This window comes from Dermacentor variabilis, chromosome 6, assembly GCF_050947875.1.
Source record: "Dermacentor variabilis isolate Ectoservices chromosome 6, ASM5094787v1, whole genome shotgun sequence".
NCBI classification, from domain to species: domain Eukaryota; kingdom Metazoa; phylum Arthropoda; class Arachnida; order Ixodida; family Ixodidae; genus Dermacentor; species Dermacentor variabilis.
The window spans coordinates 39,947,325-39,970,145 of record NC_134573.1 but is presented as its reverse complement, the minus strand read 5'-3'; the positions used below and the strand labels follow the sequence as shown (position 1 = coordinate 39,970,145).

The 22,821-nt window shown below is 44.6% G+C and overlaps 1 protein-coding gene across 2 annotated transcripts in view; it reads left to right on the top strand.

The window, feature by feature from the left end:
• The window catches only part of LOC142584744 (kinesin-like protein KIFC1), a 141,196-nt gene extending 118,650 nt beyond the window's left edge, over positions 1-22,546 (top strand). For both annotated transcript variants that reach the window (XM_075694972.1, XM_075694973.1), the window contains exons 14-15: positions 8,836-8,985; positions 20,967-22,546. In XM_075694972.1, coding sequence (XP_075551087.1) covers positions 8,836-8,985; positions 20,967-21,008 — 192 coding nt within the window. In that variant the 3' untranslated portion in view covers positions 21,009-22,546. The remainder of the gene's footprint in view (positions 1-8,835; positions 8,986-20,966) is intronic.
• Positions 22,547-22,821: the final 275 nt, after the last annotated feature.

The following is a 22,821-nucleotide window of genomic DNA, read 5'->3' as shown; positions in this document are numbered from 1 at the left end:
GCCACAGACCCCTCCTGGGAGCGGGCCGGGGGTAGCATGCGCACTTCTTCCTTCTTGGCCTTCCTGTCTCTTCTTTTGCACCGTCCCCACTACTGCAGGTGGCATTTGCAGGTAGTACTGTTTATTCATGAATAACAACAATAAAAAAAAGGAAATACTTACTAGAATAAAAAAATTTGACGCATTATACACATAGTTCAAGGCTTAGAAATGCGCACTCGAGAATATTTCACAACTCTCAAATGTTTCTGCTATTACTCTAATATTGTTATGGGGTTAAAAACAGTCGGACGTATATTTACAAGATAGTTACAATAATTGTAGCAGCTGACAAGATGGTAGACAGCGCGCGAAGTCCAGAGCGCCGTCGTCGTCGTCGTCTTCTTCCGACGATGATTGAAGCGTCTTCTTCGTCAGCGTGTCGCAATATTTATGTCCATAGTGTAATCAAACTGCGTAGGTGAGCACACTCAAGAAAACTGTGGTTGTGTGACTGTTTAAAAGCAAAACGGGGGACAAACTCCTGCTAATCTTCATGTTATTGCCAACTTAGATTTAGGCGCACATTAAAGAACATCAGGTGCTCTAAATTGTGGAATCCTCCACTACGGCGTGCCTCTTAATCAGAAAGTGGTTTTGGCACGTAAAACCCCATAATTTTTTTTTTTTAATGTTATTGCCAACCAGAGGCAATTAGTTTTTGCACATATAAAAAAGAAGAAACGCATGCACGGCGGCATCCTTCCTATGCGAACCCCTGTGAGCATTAAACAAGCAAGAAACAGGTGGTCGCCCTTTGAGCGATTAGTAACGAGCTAGCCATCAGTTTTGCAAGCGCAAGAAGTCGAAACCGCCCGTGGAACAAAACCCAAACTACATACTACCACTCGCACGCCAACGCGCGAGCGGTAGTATATAGTGTAGGAGTTGACGGATGGTCTTGCCGCTGCCACCAGTTGTAAGGGTTGTAGGTCGTAGGGAGGAACTTCGGAGGACAGGACTAGGCGAGTAGGATTTATTTACAGATATTTGCATTAGTACAAGAGGTACATTCGACAGTCTAGCGTGGCTCCCAAATGGAGCACGCAAGACGAAGCATACAGCAAACGAGCACGATCACGAGCACACCCTAGCAGCTGACAAACAGCTGCTTATAAACACTCCGTGCTCCCTAGATCCCTAGGTGAGGGAGCCTTTGAGTGGGAGGGCTTACACACACACACGTAGGCATTGGTTTCACTGCGCCCACCGAGGTGAGGTGGGCTTCGCAGAACTCTGTGCTTATGTCTTGAAAGGCGCGTGGGGAGGTGCCGCCAATTACCTTCCCTCGGGAACTCCCCCGCTCACAACAGACCAGGTCGGCGGTGGCGGGTTCAGTAACAAAGCCTGGTTCGTCGAACTCATCTCGGCCTTTCCGCGACGGAAAGTCGCTGACGCGGCGTATTGTCCTCCACACACCGTAGACTTAGTGGCACCGTTCGACTAGAGGATGACGGTGGCTTCCCAGAAAGCACCAACCCTGCTGCTGCAGCTGGCTGAGAAACTTTGCATGTTGGCACCTCGGCAGGCCATTCCTAACAATAGACACACCGGAGCAAACTAGCTCTAAAACAAACCATGCAACGACAACCGAGGAAGGGAGGTGCGAGAAAAAAATTCCCTGTATTCCCACATAGTGGCAGCACATGCCAGAAAAGAAAAAGTTAGGAAATAGGTCCGCTTTTTTGACATACACATGGCGCTGTAAATATACAGCATTGACCATTTTGGGCTTTCCGCAGTGCTGTATATTTGTCATTGACCCTCAAAGGGTTAAAATCACAATTGAGAACATTTGTGTGCTTTTGTGTGCATTTGTGGTTCCACAAGCAAATGCATGAAATTCATGAAGCTAATAGAACTGATGCATTATTTTTCTGCACGAAAGTTGCACCGCTTCACTACTGCAAAAATAAATTCCCTACGGTAAACCAAACTGAACAGCAAGAACATTTGGAACCCACAAGTACGAAATATGGGTGAATTATCATGCTTGAAACTGTTTAATACATTAAATTCTGTACTTTCACTTCATTTTACCAAAGGATTATTCGGTTTTGTGGATGAAACAAGTTGCCGGCTGGTTAAAAAAAGTTTTATATACTTTTTATATAAAACTTCACCCCAAGTTAAGTAATGCAAGACATTGAAGTGCAATTGAATAATTTTAGCAACAAAGAAACAACCAGCCTAATTGTACGAACGAAGGAGTCCCTGCCGCTGTGCGCTTGAAAATACCGGTAAAAAATTTAGTCCAGGCCAGAGCTCACATGGAAGAACGATGATGCTCAACGCTATTTACGTTTATAATGACAAAAAAACAATAAACTTACTAATAAAGAGTACAATATCTAATTAGAAATGATAACCTTGTGCTCTGGTGTGGTGCCCTTCGTAGCTAACTGTTTAGCATTGGGACGTTCAAAAAAGCCCTACCATGTAATTGAATGGACGTGAGATATCTGCAAGACTTGCGAGATGAGATATCAAGCAGCATGCTAAAGCGTTATTCTCGAGTTATCCCCCAGGGGAGTCTGCGCAAGCAGGCGTTTGGTGTGTTGCGACACCACGTACCCGAGCACACGAGGGTCGGACCCTCCCGCGTGTAGCCGTGCGCGGCTTAGCCGTGTCTGGGGAAAAGGGAATCCTGGGGGTTGAGCCGATGCTGGGTGTTTGGACCTTTAAGGCCCCCCGGCGGAGGCAACACACCCCTTCGGCCTCTGCTTCACATAGACGGCACCTCCAGACTGACCCACCTGGAGGAAATCGGCAGTCGCCTTTTACTGTCTCTCTCTTCCTACAACCTTCGTCTTTCCCTTACTTTCCACCTTTCCTGTCTCCTTCTCTCTTCTATTTACTTCCTTCTTCTTGGCGGCAAGGGTTAACCCTGTGTGGCTATCCAACCTTGGGTACACCATATTTGGTTATAGTGGTGGCGTACGACTGGCGTCGTGCAGACTTGCATGCAAGCTCTGCCGTGTCCCCTCATTGGGCTCCGTAGTGGGCGGTCGGCACTGTTGCCGAATTTTTAAATATTTTCATGGAAACTTCTTTCCCCAAACTTCCTGATCGCCCTCACAAACGAGGGTGCACCGAAGATGTATTTCAGTTCTTTGGACACCAAATCCAGAATTTTCCCCGGTTCCATGTTATTCACTCTCACACAAGGAATGGTGAAATGTTTCGCACTGGTTTGTTTGGCTTTTCAAAGTCCTTGACTGATCTTTTTGGTCCAGGTTACAAGGTGTCCAGGATGGCAAGCGGTGACCTACTCTTGGAGCTCCGCGATTTGAAACAATATCAAAAACTACCGATACTAGTGTCATTTCGAGAGAACCGCATAACAGTAACCCCGCACCGTACAATGAACACCACCCGCGGTGTTGTGTCGGATGATGATTTGCTTGAGGTGACTGAAGCGGAGCTCCTGGAGGGCTTCAGCGAACAAAATGTGATCAATGTCAGAAAAATTAAGATGAGGCGAGAAGGTAAAGAGATTCAGACGAAGCACTTAATAATCACCTTTGGTTCAAGTGTCCTGCCTGAGTCAATCGAGGCCGGGTACATCAAGCTCCGTGTTAGGCCGTACGTGCTAAACCCACTCCGTTGTTTCAAATGCCAGCGCTTCGGCCACAGCTCGCAGAGCTGCCGCGGCCGCCAAACTTGTGCTAAATTCAGTGCCAAAAAACACACCACTGAAACTTGTGAGAACGCTCTCCACTGTGTCAACTGTGATGGCGAGCATGCCGCGTACTCGCGGTCCTGCCCGTCTTGGAAAAAAGAAAAAGAAATAGTGCCCATAAAAGTAAAAGAAAATATCACTTTCAAAGAGGCACGCAGGCGAGTTTCATACCTGCCCAAGAAAAGCTTTGCCGATGTGACGCGCCAGGGGGCAGCGACGCAAAGGCTTCCGGCGGCTGTCCGACCCACAGTCAGTGAGTCGGCAGTTACGCCATCTGCCCCTGCGGCGGTTGCAGCTAGTGCTGCTCCGTCAACCGAGGAGAAGGGACCACTGATCCCGAAGGTGGGCGCAGCCGAGGCTGCCTCAACCTCCCAGGTCCCTTCCAGCGCTGGCAACGGCCGGCGCAGCCAAATCCCCCAGGGGGCCCCATCTACCTCCGGGCTGGTGGGCGCAGGGGTCTTGCCCTCCAAGGCGGGACTCTCCCTGGTAACTTCTCGCTCGCAAGAGCACGTGTCCGGCGCCTCACAAGAGGCAATGGACACTACACCTATCCTCAAGGGGTGCGAGGCTCCCTCGAACGCTCCAGAAAGGGCAGAACCCCGGTTACAGGGCCTCGAAAGAGCTCTGTAATCTAAAGCATCACTTCCGTTTCCTTACACACAGCACCAATTTGCTTTTAAAATGGATGCACAAATTATTCAATGGACTGTCAGAGGCCTTCTTAGGAACCTCGATGATGTGCAAGAACTCATCCACAAACACAATCCAAAAATGCTGTGTCTACAGGAAACACACCTAAAACCACAACACACAAACTTTCTCCGACAGCATGTTACTTTTCGCAAAGATCGCGATGATGCAATCATCGGGCGGTGTTGCAATTGTAATTCAAAAGAACATAGCGTGTCAACATTTACAGCTACGAACAGCCCTTGAAGCAGTGGCGGTTCGAGTTGTGTTGCTGAACAAACTAACCACTATTTGCTCGCTTTATATACCCCCCCATTACAAACTTAGCAAACATGAATTTCAGACCTTTATAGATGAATTGCCAGAACCTTACATATATTGTTCTTGGGGATTTCAATGCACACAACTACCTGTGGGGCGACCCTCGTATAGATGCGCGAGGACGACTTGTTGAACAATTCCTTTTCTCTTCTGGTGCGTGCATTCTGAATAAGAAAGAACCCACATATTATGCAGAATCGCACGTAAGAATCAGAACAAAGCGTGGGGGTTGCTACGCGCTTCCCCCACTGCAGAAAATCTTGCCAACTTTAAAAAAGTAAAGTCCAAAGGTAGGAGAACCCGCCGACAGGCCAGAAGAGAAAGCTGGCAGAAGTATTTATCCAGTATTAACTCGTTTAGAGATGAGGCCAAAGTCTGGAACAGGGTAAATAGAATTAGAGGGCGACAAACATATTCACTCCCTCTAGTAAATACACAGGGCGATACACTGGAAGATCAGGCAGACTCACTTGGGGAACACTTTGAGAGCGTATCAAGTTCAAAACATTATTCGAAATCCTTTCTGAAATTTAAACAAATAGAAGAACGTAAGCCATTAACAAGAAAGTCGAGAGAATGAGCCTTACAACCGTCCTTTTAGTATTGCCGAATTGAGAGCTGCCCTGAGCGCGTGCAAGAGCTCCACACCAGGATCTGATAGAATCATGTATGAAATGCTCAAAAACTTACACAATGACACGCAAGTTACACTACTCACACTTTTCAACACCATCTGGGATGCAGGGTACCTTCCAACCGCATGGAAGGAAGCCATTGTGGTCCCTGTTTTGAAACAAGGCAAAGACCCTTCCTCACTGGCAAGTTACCGCCCGATAGCCCTCGCAAGTTGCATTTGTAAGGTCTTCGAAAAAATGATAAATCGGCGACTCATTCATTTCCTTGAACAGAGCAAAATGCTTGATCCTTATCAGTGCGGCTTCGGAGAAGGGCGCTCCACAACCGATCATCTTGTACGTGTTGAAGGGAATATCCGGGACGCATTTATACATAAACAGTTCTTCCTATCGATATTTCTCTATATGGAAAAGGCGTATGACACAACGTGGCGTTACGGAATCTTAAGAGACCTGTCAGAAATGGGCATCCACGGTAATATGCTTAATATTATAGAAAGCTATCTGTCAAATCGTACCTTCCCGGTAAAAGTCTGCAATGCACTCTCACGTCCTTTTACGCAAGAAACGGGTGTACCTCAAGGAGGCGTGCTCAGCTGCATGCTCTTCATCGTGAAGATGAACACGCTTCGTGCTTCATTACCACCCGGCATCTTTTACTCTGTCTACGTGGACGACATTCAAATATTAGCTTTCAAACCTTGTAACCTCGCAGTCTGCGAGAGACAGGTACAGCATGGCCTGAACAAAGTGTCAATGTGGGCAGACAGGAATGGATTTAAGATCAATCCTAACAAAAGCTCTTGTGTTCTTTTTACAAGAAAGAGAGGACTTATCCCAGATATTTGCATAGAACTGCGTGGACAACAGATACCTGTAAACAAAGAAGACAAATTTCTAGGTGTCATACTTGACTACACTCACTTTCGTTCCCCACATTAAACATCTTAAAGAAAAATGTCTAAAAACGATGAACATAATGAATCTTCTATCCCAGACTACATGGGGTAGTGACAGAAAGTGTCTATTGAAGCTCTAAAAGCCTCATTTCACGACTAGACTATGGTGCCGTGATTTATCACTCTGCCGCCCCGAGCGTGCTAAATATGCTAGACCCAGTCCACCACCTAGGAATCCGCCTGGCCACTGGCACTTTCAAAACGAGTCCCATACAAAGCTTACATGCAGAATTGAATGAGTAGTCACTTCATCTCCAAAGAACATACATCAGCCAAACATATTTTCTGAAAGTCCACTCTAATCCTCAACATCCTTGTTATACTACCGTTAACGAGATGACATATGCTACACTCTTTCATAATCGTCCATCTGTAAGACAGTCTTTCTCACTACGTGTGAGGGAGCTTAGTCATGAAATGCATGTCCCACTCCTCGAGCTTCGCCTAATGCATCCAGCCAAGCTGCTACCTCCTTGGGAGTGGCAGCTGATACAATGCGATATATAAATAAATCACAACTCCAGAAATCAGTTATATACACGGACTCCCTCAGTGTTGTGAAGGTCTTCATGTCTTTCTGTAATCAGAAAAATCCAGTATTTAATGAACTCTACTCCGCACTGTCTAAAGCATATATATCTAACCAACATGTGATTATATGCTGGGTGCCTGGACATAGGGGTATCGAGGGAAACATTCTAGCCGACCAGATGGCCACATCAACTTCATTTCATGCAGTTAATCCTAGTGCTTCGGTCCCTGTCACAGACCTGAAACCTTTCTTAAGAAGGAAACTACGAAACCACTGGCAACGCATGTGGGACGAAGAAATAAATAATAAACTGCATGTAATAAAGCCACAATTAGGTTTCTGGCCTCCTGTAACAAAATCCCGCCGGACAGATGTCCTATTCTGCAGTCTAAGAATAGGACACACTTTTGGCACACATAACTTTTTACTCACGGAAACGAGCCTCCAACCTGTGGTAGATGCGGGGAGAGGCTGACCGTCCTCCACGTCCTACTGGAGTGTTGGGAAGCTGAATCTGAAAGAAACATTTTCTCTTAGCGTACCGGCAACACATCCCCCTTCATCCTGTTATGTTACTTGGTCCAGAACCACTCTTTGACACCAACGCCGTCCTAGGTTTTTTGAAAGATGTTGTATTGCATGTTATTAGCCCCACACGTTCGTAGCGCTTCCTCTCTTCAGAGGATGACGCTGCGATAATTATTTTGAATAGCACAAGCCTCTAGGCCCTTGTGGTTCAAGGGCTCTGGCGAGGCAATAGTGCTGTAAGCAATTGAACATCTCGCATATTTTAAACAATGCATCATTCTTCTACGATAGATTTTAATGTTCATAGTATTCTTCATTAGACATCCCCATAATTTTATAGCACGTAGATTTTACGCACTTTACAGAGACTATTTTCAGGCCTCTTTACAGCCAAGTCACATCTTCACAGAACTCATTATCATCACCGCGAAATCACTAACACTGTCTTGGCGCTCTTTGGCCATATCTGGCCCTTGCGCCACTAAACCACACACATTCATTCATTCATTCTCGAATGATCACTTTTGGTATACTACAATTGCTTTTCTAAAATCTGATTTTGCGTAGCTTCTCACCACACACGTCCAAGCATATACAGCCAACAGTGGCCCTAGCACTGCTGCCTGAATACTGTCGGTCGTGTTAAAGTCGCTAAGGGAGGATGCGAGGCTGAAAAGTCAGCTTTTGAACCAACATGCCGAATTTTGTTAAAATGGCAGGAGGCTTTGTCTTCTTGTCGTTAGAATGCATAGCAAATTTTATTACCCTAGCACAAATAGAATGTCATGTATGTCCCATCGAATAAATTAGTGTTTAACCTTAAGAAAACTCTCATTTTAAAAATTATAAAGTCAGATGAAGTTTTTCTGAATAACTATCTTCTATATGCCCTATATTACAAGTTAGGTGCATCTTTTTCCAATTTCATGCCTCCTTCTTTAGAAACTGCATTTCTTGAAAACTATCTTTTTTCTTGTTTTGCTACTGTGATCCAGAATGTTTACCTTTTTCTTTATAGAAGCAGTTCAGAAATTCAAGGTGTCCATAGTCTTACTCCTCACAAATTTTCGGCCTAGAAACAATCTTGGAGACAGCATTCGCCTTTAGTTTCGAAACGATAGTTTTCCTAAAAGGGCCAATTAGCCAAAAAAGTGCAAACTAATCGAAATTTCTTAGCCATCCCAAAACTCTTGAATCTGTGGTTAAAGAGAGCCAATTTTCTCCTCTCCTGTTGCGCAGATAATAACCAAACTTGGCAAGGAGCTTCTTTATATGCTTAGAAATTCGAAACAAGCAAAATTAAAAAACACATATTTCCGACAAAAATTTTGATTTTAGCCCCATATCTCCCCAATATTGCCACTTGTTTAAGCACGCAGTGTTGAACTGTTGAGACCCAGCTTAACAGGTGTGGTGAGCCTGACGGGTTCTTTTGCCTTTGCCCTGCAGGCTGACCATGTGCCATACCGGAACTCTAAGCTGACGCACTTGCTGATGGACAGCCTGGGTGGCAATAGCAAGACATTGATGCTCCTCAACGTTTCGCCGCGTGAAGAGAATATTAATGAGACAATCAACTCGCTCCGCTTTGCCACCAAGGTAAGTACTGGTGTATCGACTGTTCAACTATGGATGGTCTCGGATGCCAGCTGCAATATAGGGCCTAAAATATTGTGGCTGCAAGATGGTTGCGGGTACACTACACCCTCAAATCTAATTCAACCGGTCCTTCCCCCGCAACTTCCAATGTACATTTTTTGTTGTCTAAAAGAATTATTGGCCTACATTCGAGTAAGCATGATATACTAGTGATGATTTTATTTTGCATGCTTAAAATTGAACTCTGTGGTTATGACACACAGCTACGCTGTTACAGGTTGTTTACCAACCAGGCAGTCGGGGAGTTTTTCATTTTATTGAGTAAAGTCATGGAGAATAATTGATTAAATTGCTGAAATCTGAAATTCTTGTAGCTTGGTTCTTCCGCAAAGTTCTTAGGTTGTCTGCAGCACTGCAATTGAGCTTTCCTGCAGGGTAATTCAGTTTTCAATCACCATATCGACATGCATAATTCTTTATCTGTATCCAGTGACCACATTTCACGTCCTAACAAATGCTAAACATTATGGCTCAGCACAGGATGCACTTGCGTGTATTCGAAGTTTCGCAAATGTTATCAAGGATTCTATCCATTATCTGTTGTCAACGAACCTTGTATAATCTGACTGTAGGCGTGTCAAAAAATTGTGTAGAAGTTTCTTGAAGGCATGTGGGCATCAGCGAATACACTGAAACTTTTGATGACTGACGTATAAAGGCCAACACGCTTGACCCGCAGATCAGATTTCGCTGATCGCAGACTATGTTCACCACTGTTGTTGTGCTTTAGCTTAGCCTGCTTTTTGTGGGCACAGGTTCGCCCAATGAAGGGCTTGTTTTGTCATTCAGTTTTGCTACTGTGTCCTGTGTGTCCTGTGCTACTGTGTCCTTGACCGTCACTACTATGTGACGATATTATAGGAATTGATTCGTAAATTATGTGTAGCAGTGGCTTCTGGCTCAACGTGAGTGCAAGCTTACCCTGTAGGATGCAAGCCAGCATGACCTCCTACCACAATACACTTATTTATACACAGGGCTTGCCGTACATGAAGCATCTTGTATGTTATGGTAAAATATGGTAGTGAAAGGGTGAACCTGGCACATAGGATACATGCTAACGACAAACCAAAGGCCTTTGTTCATCGAAGATCAGTATTATCTTTATTTTGATGAGTTGATGCTGCATAGCACCTGTGTTGTAGCCAATTGAAACATGTGGTTATTACAGACAGTTTTCATTTGTGTATCAAGTCCAGTGGGTCACGCTATCACACACTTGGGGCAAAAACATTCAGAGGCCATAGATAGAGGAAGCTGCTGGACGTAGCTCAGTACAGCTCAGAGCTGCCATGGCTGTGGCACTAATGCATACTGTTACACTGTTAAAGCCTGGTTGTAATAATGCATCTTCATTTGCTACTATAGGACAGCTATGCGGCATAAACCAAATCTGGCACTAAGAATGAAGCTTGTGCTGCACCACCGAAAAGGGACCATTAAAGAAATGCCCGTATACAGTATGAATTTCTGCTTCAAGTGTGCAGCACTTAAGTGGAAAATGCAATAAAAACTATGGGACAGTGCAGTGAAATTGAAATGTTCAGCACTCCTGCAGCGCTTCTGTGTAGGGAAAGAAGCTGTCAGCACATCAATTACAGTCGAACCCGTTTACAATGATCTCAGTTATGACGACCACATTTCAGTGCAATTACGATTTTCTGGCCATCCCTATGGAAACTGCTTCCAGATATACCAAAAATTTTTTCAATTGTTGTTCTCTGCAGCAAACACTACAAACCCGGTCGCATTATGAGGACACATACAAAGCATGACCAAACTGGGCACACGGCAGCACGTGCCCTGCTCCAGTCCAACCCTGACTATGATACGGCCTTTGAGATGAGCGAGCGAGCACCTAGAGTGGATTTTGGAAGCCACGAAGGTCATACATGGCCATGCGTTTTCAAAGCATGCCTCCTAGGCGGAGGCACGCTGCATACAAGCTGGAAGAGTGGGTGGAGAGAGAGGTATTTATGGTAGAAAAGCTGAGATGTCGGCCTGAATCAATGTTCTGACCTGCTACTCGGCGTTGGGGGAAGGGGAAAGGAAAAGGGTGTAGACAGAAGGAATACTGAAGACGTTGACTATGAGGATGAAGATGGCGGTGAAAATCTTGCACGCTCTAAGACTCTTCAAAGTCTCTTGTCCAGTCTGCTCTCATGCAAAAATTTGTTGAGCCTTCAGACTATCAGGCTGATGACGAGGATCAGGCGAAGGTACCATAGAATCTTTTCAGTTAATTGTCCAACGACAGTCTTTCACATGTTTGTTAGCAATTTTCTCTGTGCATCAAATCGTGGACAGATGCACAAGAGGTGCTCTGTCGTCTCAGGAATACCGCATTCCTCACAATTAGGATTGTCTGCCCAGCCAATGAGATGTAGGTAGTGCCGGGTAGAGGCCACAACTAGTCGTAATCTGTGCAGCAAGCTTGCATTACACCTTATCATGTTCGGTGGCATCCGTATTTTCATCTCTGGGTCGAGTTTGTGAAGGCGGTGATGACGACCTGGCGAGGCCCAATATACTGTAGTATTATCTCACAGGAGTCTGTACACCAGGATATTATTGTCTGCTAGTTATAATATGATGAACACTGGTGCAGCATTAATGTGGGCCATCTTTGCCTCCGCGTCGGTGAGCTCATTTCCATGTAAGCCACAGTGTCCCGGAATCCACTGAAACTTTATGCAAGGAGTGGGTGGAGGTGCTAGTTGCGTGGGTAGTGCATAATCACGGTTTGGAGCAATGTCAGGTGGAGGGCGAGGACAGCGCAGAGTCTCGGGCAGAGGCGTTTAATGAGAACCGAGGGACAGGCACGAAGAGACACCTAGAAGCCGTGGAACTGCAGATGGTAGCTGGTGGCAACACGGGGCTCCACAATGCTACAATGAAGTGATGCAGCAGACTTCGTGTGGGGCAGTGCAAGACGTAGTGGCAGCGAGCCTCTTTCCGCATGACAGTGGCATGTAGCGGGGTGAAGGGCCAGCTAGCGTGAACTGGAGGCGAACGATCTCATTGAAGAAGGGTGCTGGCGGTGGGAGACTCCAACATACTGAGGGTTGAGGAGGGTGTCTTAGCAAGAGTGAAAGCAGACTGGAGGCCTAGTCAGGGAGTGCATGGTGGATACAATGGCCAAAGCCCAGCAGGTGGTAGGGGACAACATGGAGGACAAAAACCTCATCATTATTCATGCTGGTCTCAACGATGTGCTGAAGGGAAGGAGCCATAACCTCAAGAGAAAGTTAAAGGTTCGGTTGCATAACCTCAGTGAGGCCACTGCAAAGGTGTATAGACCATATTGTCATGTGGTCGTGACGTTGTAGAACACTAGCAATACTGTGGAAGACAAAACTAACTTTTATTGGCCGAACCTGTGCCCACAAAAGCAGGCTACGCTCAAAGAACAACAATAGCGGCGAACACGGTCGGCGATCGTCGAAAATCTGATCAGCGGGTCAAGCACGTCCGCTTTTATACATCAGTCGTCGAATGTTCAAGAGTAATCGCTTGGACCCGCGTGCCTTCTACAAAGTTCTACATTATTCGCGTCGTGCACGGACATGATCAGATTACACAAGGCTCGGTCACAGACAGCGGATGGAAGCATCGATAACATTCCAGAAACTTCCGATACATGCAGAGGCGTCTTGCGCTGTACGATAACATTTGTTAGGCGGTGAAACATGTCACCCGATTAAGACAAACAAGTACACGTGTCAATATGCACAATCCCAGAGGTCCAGGGGCAGTCTAGCAGGATGGAAAGGTTGAGGCTAACCGTGTCATTAGGGCTGAGCCAACAACCTGGGTATGGAGTAATGGAAGTAAACTGGGACGTGTACAAGGCTGGCTCCCACCCTTTAGCACAGGATGGAATTCAATACAGTCGTGCCACAGGCAGGGGGCTAGGTAGTAGGATTGACCACCAAGCAGCAGCTTTATTTAGGGGTGACACAGAGCCCTGAGGCCACCAGTGAATACAAAGCTGAACCCGGAGAGGCACTGAAATCAAGGAACGTAGAGTCAGTAGGAGAAGAAATAGGTGTAAGCATCAGTGCTAAGGTAATTCAGACATTAACGTGCAAAGTGGCAGGAAATAGGCTAAAGGAAAAGAAAATAGAGAGCAGCTAAAGCAGGAGTTGGTGGTATGCGGGCCTATGAAGATGCGTCTTGGGGACATGGAGCAACTGCCCTGTGAACCTGACTATGCATGGGAGTATTGCAATAGAACAGAGGGCAGCAGAAAGGGGGTAATTGGGGTTTTCATTAATAAAAGTATGAATTGGCAACGGGTCAAACAGGAATGCAAGGAACATTTATGGCTAAAAAGGAAAGTGCCAGGGGAGCAGACACTCCTTGGTTATGTATACCTGTGGACAGTAGCAAATGCCAAAGAGGAAAACAATAAAATGGTAGAATGCATAGCAAGTAACATTAATGAGCTAGGTGGAGGGTGCTAGATAATTACACTAGGTGACATGAATGCGCACATAAGACATGGACGGGTATACGGGCTCAACAGGCAACATGCTGCTGGATATTTGTGAAAAGCATTACTTAGCTGTATGTATAAGTACTGAGAAGTGTGAAGGGCACATAACCTGGGAAGTAGGAAGCCTGCAGTCGATTGAATATGCGCTAATGTCACATAGGATGTATGATAGGCTAGGGGTAATAAACATTGATGAATATGGCTTAAGAAGTATAGGTAGTGATCATAAGCATGTCAAGCTGAGTTTTGGAAGAGAAACGAATGTAGGAAAGACAGGATGAATGAGACGGCATTTTTTTTACTCGGGAAAGCAACGGGAAATAGGAACCAAACAAATTGAGGAAGCAATTTCTGAGGGGACTAAAGCAGAGTGGACATACACAAATTTAACAGGACTATTTGAGCTAGAGTTTGTAAAGGTACGAGTCAGGCCTGAAGGGAAAACAACACTAACCCAAGAGCTAGTGGAATGAGGAGGTTAAGAAAGGCATAGAGAAATGTCGGATAGCCTCCAGGAAACAGATACTCTAATCAGAGAGGTGAATCAGAAGCTGGTGTAGATGGAAAATGGGATAACTTCTTAAACTGTAGAAGGGAAGCATCACTTTAATCAATGAGAAGGTGAAGAGAAAGGGGACCGAATGTATGTCAGAAGTAAAGAAGGGATAGAAAAGCAGCTAGAAAATTTTGGAAACAGCTGAACTCCTCGAGTAATAAGACTAGCTTAGAACAGAGGTTTATAGTTTCAGCACAAGATGGTTGGCTAGAGGGGGATGAGGCAATAGAACATACATGGTGTTTTTTTTATAGCTGCACCAAATTTTGAAAAATTGCCTGTGGCAGATTAGTTTTAATCCTTGATCTATATTGCTCAATCAGGTGGCCATTACTTCTCAGAGAAATCAAAATACTTAAATAATTAACTTAATTATGTTAACTTTTTAAATATTAACATTGCGGCCACTATTTCAATCTATGAATTATAGCCGGTGAATTTCGCCAGGCATATTCACTTGGAACGAATTTTAAGGACTGCACCAGTTCCGAGATAATTTTCGAAGTGTCAGATGAAATTCATTAACGTTCCAGTTACTTTTTTTTAAGAAGACACTTTTATCCATTGAAGCACAAAAGTAACTGGAACATCAATGCATTTCATTGGACACTTGGAAAATGAATACAGTTAAACCTCAATATAACAAAGTATGTAAAATTGGCAATTTGCTTTGTTATATCAAAAATGCATTGTATTGAAATTCAACCTCTTATGTAAATAAGTAGTCGCCAATCCTCTTTCGATCTATGTCGGTGGTGACTATTTGGAAAATAGTGCAAGATCTACATTTCATGGTGTCATGGTGTTTTTTCTTTTTTTTGTTTTTTTTTGGCAGTAAAGTTTTCGTGGGAAAATAAATGACGAAACTTGCTTTCGGAATGCCCCTCGTATCTACAAAAAGCTTCTGTGCTCTTCAAATTAGGCGTAATTAAAAAAATTATTACACATTCTTTTTCCTTGCATTGTGAAATTTTAATGACAATAAAGTAGATAAACATTTTGTCTGCCAGAAATATTTTCTGGGTGCACTTCACTAAGCGTGGTAGTTAACCACAGTTTGAATATAAATTGGTTGGTTCGACTTCATGGCTAATGCATCTGGTTAAACAACCAGTTTGCAATTTTATTCAAAAGTAACAAGCAATATTTCATCTGACATTGAAAAGTGGTTTCTTGACTATGGTCACTGGTTGCTGACTTTTTCAAGGAAGCCTCTGCAATCTAAATTGACATTTTTGCTTGATTAGTGTTTTTTCTTTACACTCATTGCACTAATACGTTTAGATTTTATCCCAACATAAATAAGTGCCCCATAGAGCTTCACCATAATGGTAATCAGTTTCAGATGCCCTGTAAGATTTTGATCTGGTGGGGAAAACATAAACCTAGTTTGAGCTTTTTTATTCCAAATCCACCATTAGCCCTTTCGATTGGTCAGAAAATTCTTTCACTGCTTGCAAAAGGCTTTAGATTGACTATTCACAAAGGGCTAATGGCGAATTTAGCATAAAGACAGATTGAACTAGTTTCACTTTATTCCAGCCTTCATTATGTTGGACACTATCTGCTCGTGTAACATTGCAACCTAGCCAAATAATCTTAAGCACATTTGGCCACAGAAGTTTCAGAATTTAGAAATCAAAAGCTCTGTTTTTTGTGGTCTTGGTGCCCAGCACAAGTACACAGGCTGAAAATAGGCATTTTTGATGAGAGGTGACGTGCAATCCGCCTTTTTCACGGCCTGACGGCGCATGCGCCCTGCCCTAGCGGATTAGTCGCGAGACGTTCTGGAAGGGACGCGGTTCTTGCGCGCGCGGGCAGATATCGGAGGAAAGTCCGAAAAAAAAAGCGCACGGATGCGCACAAGCAAACGCTTGTGCCGTGTACCTCGTTGAAACTCTACTGGTAGCTCGACACTGGTGCAGTGCCGAAAAAGTGTGTAGCGTAAGACTACAACTCCACTTTAAAACAGAAAATGGCCAGGGCTTCGTCCGGACTGTGCCATGAATGACGTTGTTGCTGCCTTGCATTGACGGCTGTCAAATTTATAAATAAACCCCTACCTTGCACTTGGGCGGCACTTCAAAAACATGCTGCTGATGCAGTCTTGCACTGTCGGCTCACTCTTGCTGGTGGTAGCAGCGCATGCCTGACTACATACTCGTTTAAGGCGTCATAACCAACCCGCCGTGGTTGCTCAGTAGCTATGGTGTTGGGCTGCTGGGCATGAGGTCACGGGATCGAATCCCGGCCACGGCGGCCACATTTCGATGGGGGCGAAATGTGAAAACACCCGTGTACTTAGATTTAGGCACACATTAAAGAACCCCAGGTGGTCAAAATTTCTGGAGTCTTCCACTACGGCGTGCCTCATAATCAGAAAGTGGTTTTGGCATGTAAATCCCCATAATTTAATTTTTTTTAAGGCGTAAAACTGGGTCGATACGAGACCGACAAGACGCTGACGCCGACGATTGGCCGACTATTCAGCACTTTGTCACTGAGACCATTTGATCATAATAGGCTGACAGTGACTCAACCAACGGGTGCGAGTTGTCATATAGCGCGACGGGCTTTCTTGTCGACAAAGGGACCGACAAAATCGGCGTGCAGACTGTGATCGCTCGACCGACCCCTATGCAACAGCCGTTGAACTGACAACACGATAGCTGGAGCTCATTCACTTGTAAATATAATTATTCGCACTCAAAATGCGTCGACATGCCTTTGAAGTTTAAATGCACAAGCTTCAGTCCTCTCAAGCCGTGCACATGAAGTTTGAGCCAGTATTGATCCTGTTTAGCAAAGGTTGGGTTATGCCTGACCTCGTCGAGTTCGTGCACCCGCTACCAATGGACCTGAACTTTAAAGATAAGCATTCAAGACGAAGCAAACCGCTCTTAATGTTCAGTTGTGGCTCTATAGTGATTTTATAACTACTCTTCACTTCGTACGGCACGTACACAGTAAGTGGCAAGCGGCGAAACAGTGCGGTGCCAGCATCTTGTATTTTGGTCCCGATTCCCGAACGCTGCAGGTCTCATTCCTGTAGATGCTGTGTCTGTATGTGTTAGTGTGCTGACACATCTCTTAATTCCACAGAAGCACTGTTTACCTCTGTGTCAAACGGGAAAGAAGAGACAGTACATTCGGTGCAGCAGCATAAACTCGCTCAGTAACCAACGGTGTCAGCAATGGCATCCGCATTATCTTGAGAAAACTACACGGCATATATGTGGGGGCTAGTGCTGAGCACAGTTTTCTCTAATCATACTTTATGGCACGCGCAAACTGTAAGTATGATGAAGTTAAAGAAAAGCGAGAATCAGTAGTAACAGCCTGTAATATATTTGTGTCTGGATCACAGTTGTTTAAGTGGCTCGGCCGCTCATATTGACTCGTCTTGAGGAGGAATGACAAGGCTCATATGTACATACTTGCCAACTGTCCCGATTCGCCCGGGAGACTCCCAATTTTTTACTGAACTTTCCAATTGTACGATCACTGTCTTATATGTCCCAAAAAGTTGTCTCTGTTCGCGCAATAATCGTTTTTGTGAAACCAGCACTGCGGAATCTAAAGCCACATCGTAATAGTCAGCATCACCAACAACGGCCGCACTAGCACCATTGGTATCAACTAAGCAGCTGACGACTGTGCCTAGTAAGCCAACCAAAACCAGAGCGAATGTAGCTCTTGCATTTCATGCAGGTCTTCCTCCATGGTGCATCTTGTTGCTGCTGCTTGTGTGTATGATTAGTGTTGGCGAGGCCGTTTGTGCGGTGCTCCGTGTGAAGTTACAATCCTTGTGTGCTTGATGCCATGGCACTATCAAAGCCCCAAAAAAGGTATTTGCAGGAGATTTCGTGATCTTATACTTCTGAATTTCCATGCTTTTTGACATCAAGAACATTATGAACATTATGCATTTTGTACAACATGTGGATGCGATGTCGGCACACGGTGGCAAAGGCGACTTGAAATTGCACGTTTCCACAGCGAAGCATCAAAGCTATGTTCGCACCGCTGAGCAGCAAGACAACATAGTGAACTTTCTCCGGAACAACTGCGACGACAGTGTCGTACGTGTGGAGTGCCTGTTTATGGGATTCCTCGTCGAACACAACCTACCCCTTAGAGTCAGCGACTACGTTGGGCTTCTTCTACGGCAAATATTTCCGAAATGTGACGAGGCGAAGCGTCATGGATGTGGACGCCACTCTGAAATGCAACTCGGAAAAATGCGGAGGTGGCCAACCTGAAATTCATTTAACAGGCATCGCTCTCAAGTCTTCATTTCTCTGTTCAGTTTCCGTCAGCTGCAGCCCCGAGATTCCAATGATCTGCTGAAGACGTTTAAGATGCTCTCGAGGCTGAATTTGCTACACTGCAGGTGTACAGTCTTCAAGAGCATATTCTGAATGAAGGTGGGCGCGCAGTGGTCTGTGGTTGGAAAAAAGGAAAAACACTGATGTACTGTATTTACTCGCATAATGATCGCACTTTTTTGACAGAAAAATTGACACAAATTCAGGGGTGCGATCATTACGCGGGTTAAATCTCCCGCGAAAAAAAAAAATTTTTCTTACCGCGTTTGCTGCGGGATGCGAGATTGCGGGTGCGGGACACCAAAACAAAAATGGCGGCTGGCAGAGCAAGCCGAACGCGCCGAACGCGATTTTTTTTTCTTCTCGCGAGTACATTACGTGTATTGAAACAGTTTCTTCCGTATCAGTGATGAATAATATCGTTAATATCGGCAAGTTTGCGGCAATAACGTAGCCATGTCCACTTTGAGGGGACAGAAACAGGTGGGCGCGCTTAGCTTGCAGTGACATAGAAATGCATGGCCGACGTGCTGCGGAAACTGAGTCATCTGTCTTCACTACTATCCTAATACGGCACGTTTCCGCTAAGGGTGCGCAAATATCTTAGCTGTGTTACAAGCGTCGGCGTATGAATAGGGTACACTTTTAACGTGTCAGAGTAAACGTGGCTACTATCATTGCCGCGCGCGATTTGTTGCGTGCTCACGAGTGCAGATGAAAAGGATCGAAATGCGCCTTGTTTTTGTTGACATCAACCATTATAAAGCCAGCCCATAATAGAGGCAAGTTTGGTTGTACCTCATTTTGTCATGGAAGTGCGGAAAGTGATGACAGTAATGAAATGAGGCATCTACTTAAGAATGTTTGGTGCGTGCAGGCCAATTGGCTTGTCTTGAAGAGTCGTTCGCGTAGCATTCGACAGATGGTAAGCGCGATCATTATTAGCTAGACTTAGCACACGACATATCGCTGCGGCAAGTTCGGGGTGCGATCATTACGCGAGTGCGATCATTATGCGAGTAAATACGGTAAAACATGTTTCATCGAGTTGCTAAGGTGATGCTCGATTTACTCGCAATACCGCATAGCAAGGCAGTGTGTGAGATGATTTTAGCCTAGCGCGAGAAATTAGGACTGATTTCTGCTCATCAATGTACAACTCAACCCTCCACCACCTACTGCTAGTGAAAGGCCGTCAGTCTAGACCATGTTTTGAGCAAAGCTACTCCCACCGACAAATTTTTGTAGTGAGCAAAGTCTGCTATTGCAAGGTCCCTGCAAAAAGACTCATCGAACACTGCCTGAAAGTTTGACCCCCCGGTCCCACTGGAAATTGAAACAGTGAATGCAACCCCCCTCCCCGTTGGCGCGCATAAAAAGTCTCCCGATTTATCTCGCCAGGTTGGCTGGTATGTATGTGCAGATATGTATGTTTCGCTACGCTCTGAGATTATTTCACATCAGCGATGCGCTGTTTTTACAATATCCAAAGCTATAGCTGCGATCTAAAGCTGTAGATATAGATGTAAACAAATGCACTGCTTTGGCAAATCCAACGTGGAAGGCTGCGCTCAAAGGCTTCTTGAATATGCAAAATGTTTAGTGAATGTCTAAAAAGTATACAAAAAGCGATGTGCAAGCACTTACATGAGCGACAACGAACTCCAAGGCAGCGTGTCGGCAGACGGAACTCTGCATGCCTTTACTGGCCGCACTGTTACCACAACAGCGCACTTGGGCCTATTGACCCAGCATAGTCAATGGGTGAACGGCATGCTGCTCCGGAGAAATCATTAATAATTAATCGCAACCCATGAAACGTGCAACTAACGAATACTCAACATGGGCGCAGGTACACAAATCAATCGACGAAATCCCCAGCACCCTTCCAAAACGTTTCCAGCGGCGTTTGTCAGAGGGCAGCACAGAAACACGAAAGAGGCAGATTGATGCATTGACTACCTTAAGTAATGCGAAGACAGATGCTGCCACTAATTGAGTCACCACTGGGAATATCATTGGGGTTAAGCGCATGTGTAATCACCGGCGAAGTCGGAATTATCTGGCAAAGGCCAATTTCAGGATCAAGATGAGCTTGTGCCCATTGGTGGGCAGCCTGGACCATCGTTTGGGATCAGGTGGACGAAAAAAATTATCCAGTGTCTAATTACTGGAATTCTGTTCTACTTGGATTTATCTTGCTGGAAGTTGCAAGTGTAAGCTAAATTTCCCCCGAAGTTTTGTTTCTTCTGGATTGCCCAATTTATTGGACATCAAAAAATTGTATTAAAAAAACAGGTGCATTTTCTTTTTAGTCCTGGAATTTTTACTGTGAAAGTTGTTGGAAAGTCTGGGAATTTACAAATACAAGTTTGCTAGACATCTTCTCTTAGATGCTCCTTTTGCTTTCTGCAACTGTTTGTCATAGCATTGTATTTTGTTGGAGTTTGTGATTGGCATCTGTAGAAAGTGTGGTCATTTTTTTAAAAAATACATTGTGCATGACAAAAGAATTAATGCACTTTTTTTCTGCTTACAGGTAAACCAGTGTCATATCGGGACTGCAAGGAAAAACTTGTAAAAAAAGAACCAACAAGGCGGTCAAGATAAACATGAGCAAATTGCTGCAGCCCCAACCTTCATTACTTGCTTTTAAATTTTGTAACTTCATGCTCTGCATCATGAATTTTAACAGCCTTTCTAACTTTTATAACTTGATGCTCTGCATCATGAATTTTAATGATTGCATACTGCTTTTTAATGACAATGCAATAATTTGCACATATTTCAAAAAATTGTGATGTGCACTGCCATGATTCAAAAATCTGGCGCTCGAAATGGGGTGTGTGCACTTTGCATTTAATAGCTTCGTTCATATCAGATTTGTGTTTAGCATGGAAAGGAATACATTGCCTGCCACCTAGCGTGTGACATTGCTGAGCAGCTTGGCAGCACGCAATTTACCGTTAACTTGTAGCTCAAGCCCATGGGGAAAGTGTCTGTAAATGATGACTGCGTGACAAGTAGATATAATGTGGTAATGGATAATACCCTGGTTAGCCGTTCATGACGTCTTGCTATTACAGAACTATTATGTACAGTTTGTCTTTGCTTTATTTTTGCCCGTGTTTTATAGGCATGCAAGCATTCAAATTGCTGCTGTCTCACGGGCTGCAAGATATCCAGGCTTTTGCATTTCATGAGGGCATGAACAGCGACTTGTCATGTACAATGTAAAATTCCTCGAAGTATGTGTTTTAGCATGGTATACATGTTATACTGACAATAACATAAATCCTTTTGCTGTGACACTGCACAATAGCCTGAAAGTGGGTTGCAAAGTGGCACACCTTACTGGCCTCTTCTTTGGGCACAACAGCTGGCAGTTTGTGTTCCATTTTGGTTGTCGGGCCACGTTGGCGATTTCCCACAAATGTGTCATGCGAACATCTTGTGTCATTTGTAGAAGCTTAGATCTGCCCTCCAATGGCACAGGGGCTGCTGCCCCTTTGTGAAGAATTTTTTACCTTTGTTTTATCATGGAAAAATTTTAATGTGAACTGGATTAAAACTTCCTGGCCTAGTTCGCTGCGTGGCTAATTATGCACTCCACATTATGCATCTCTGTAGGGCAGATAATTAGCCACAGGGCGAACTAGGCCTGTAAGTTATTGACCGGATGAAAATTGTGCAGAAGATGGCGCGGTTACCGCTTCATGTTAGTGACCGCATGTGACATTGAAGTGCAAAAAGGCAGACCAGCATGCATCAGCGCCAACTTCGAACAAAATTTCATTGAGCTAAACAACGCAGTTGTATACACGATTGCCACTACAAATGTGAAAAAAAAAAGCAACCATCAAAACATGCGCAACTTGACACTACTGCACGACGCATGAAGCATTCATACCCAAGAACACCGACTCATTTCGCAGTATGGGCGATAGTTGCCATGCTAACGTGCATACAGTGCATACGTTGAATTCTTGTGGCCAGTTTGGTTTCACTTGTGCATTTGCATGTATTTTGCCTTAAACCTTTGTGCTGTTGTGATTGCTCTTTATTTGCTTGTTTTGAGGAGTGTATTTTAAAGGTGCCATTAGTGGTTATTGTGGAGACTTCGAAGATGCACTTGTCACATATTTTTATTACTTCAAGTCGTAAAATAATTACTGTACTTCCATCTGGATCGAAACCATGTAATACCATTCTTACTTGGTGCTGGCAGCATGGCTTCCAATCGCTACAGCACTGTACATTTCTTGCCTTGGTTCGTCTTCGTTTGTAAGCATCAGTGTTGGCATTTCCATGAATTTTTCTGCTGGAATGTTCAGAATACTGTAGATTTTCGTTTGAAAGCTGCATGCCACTGAGTTTGTTCAGGATAACTTTGA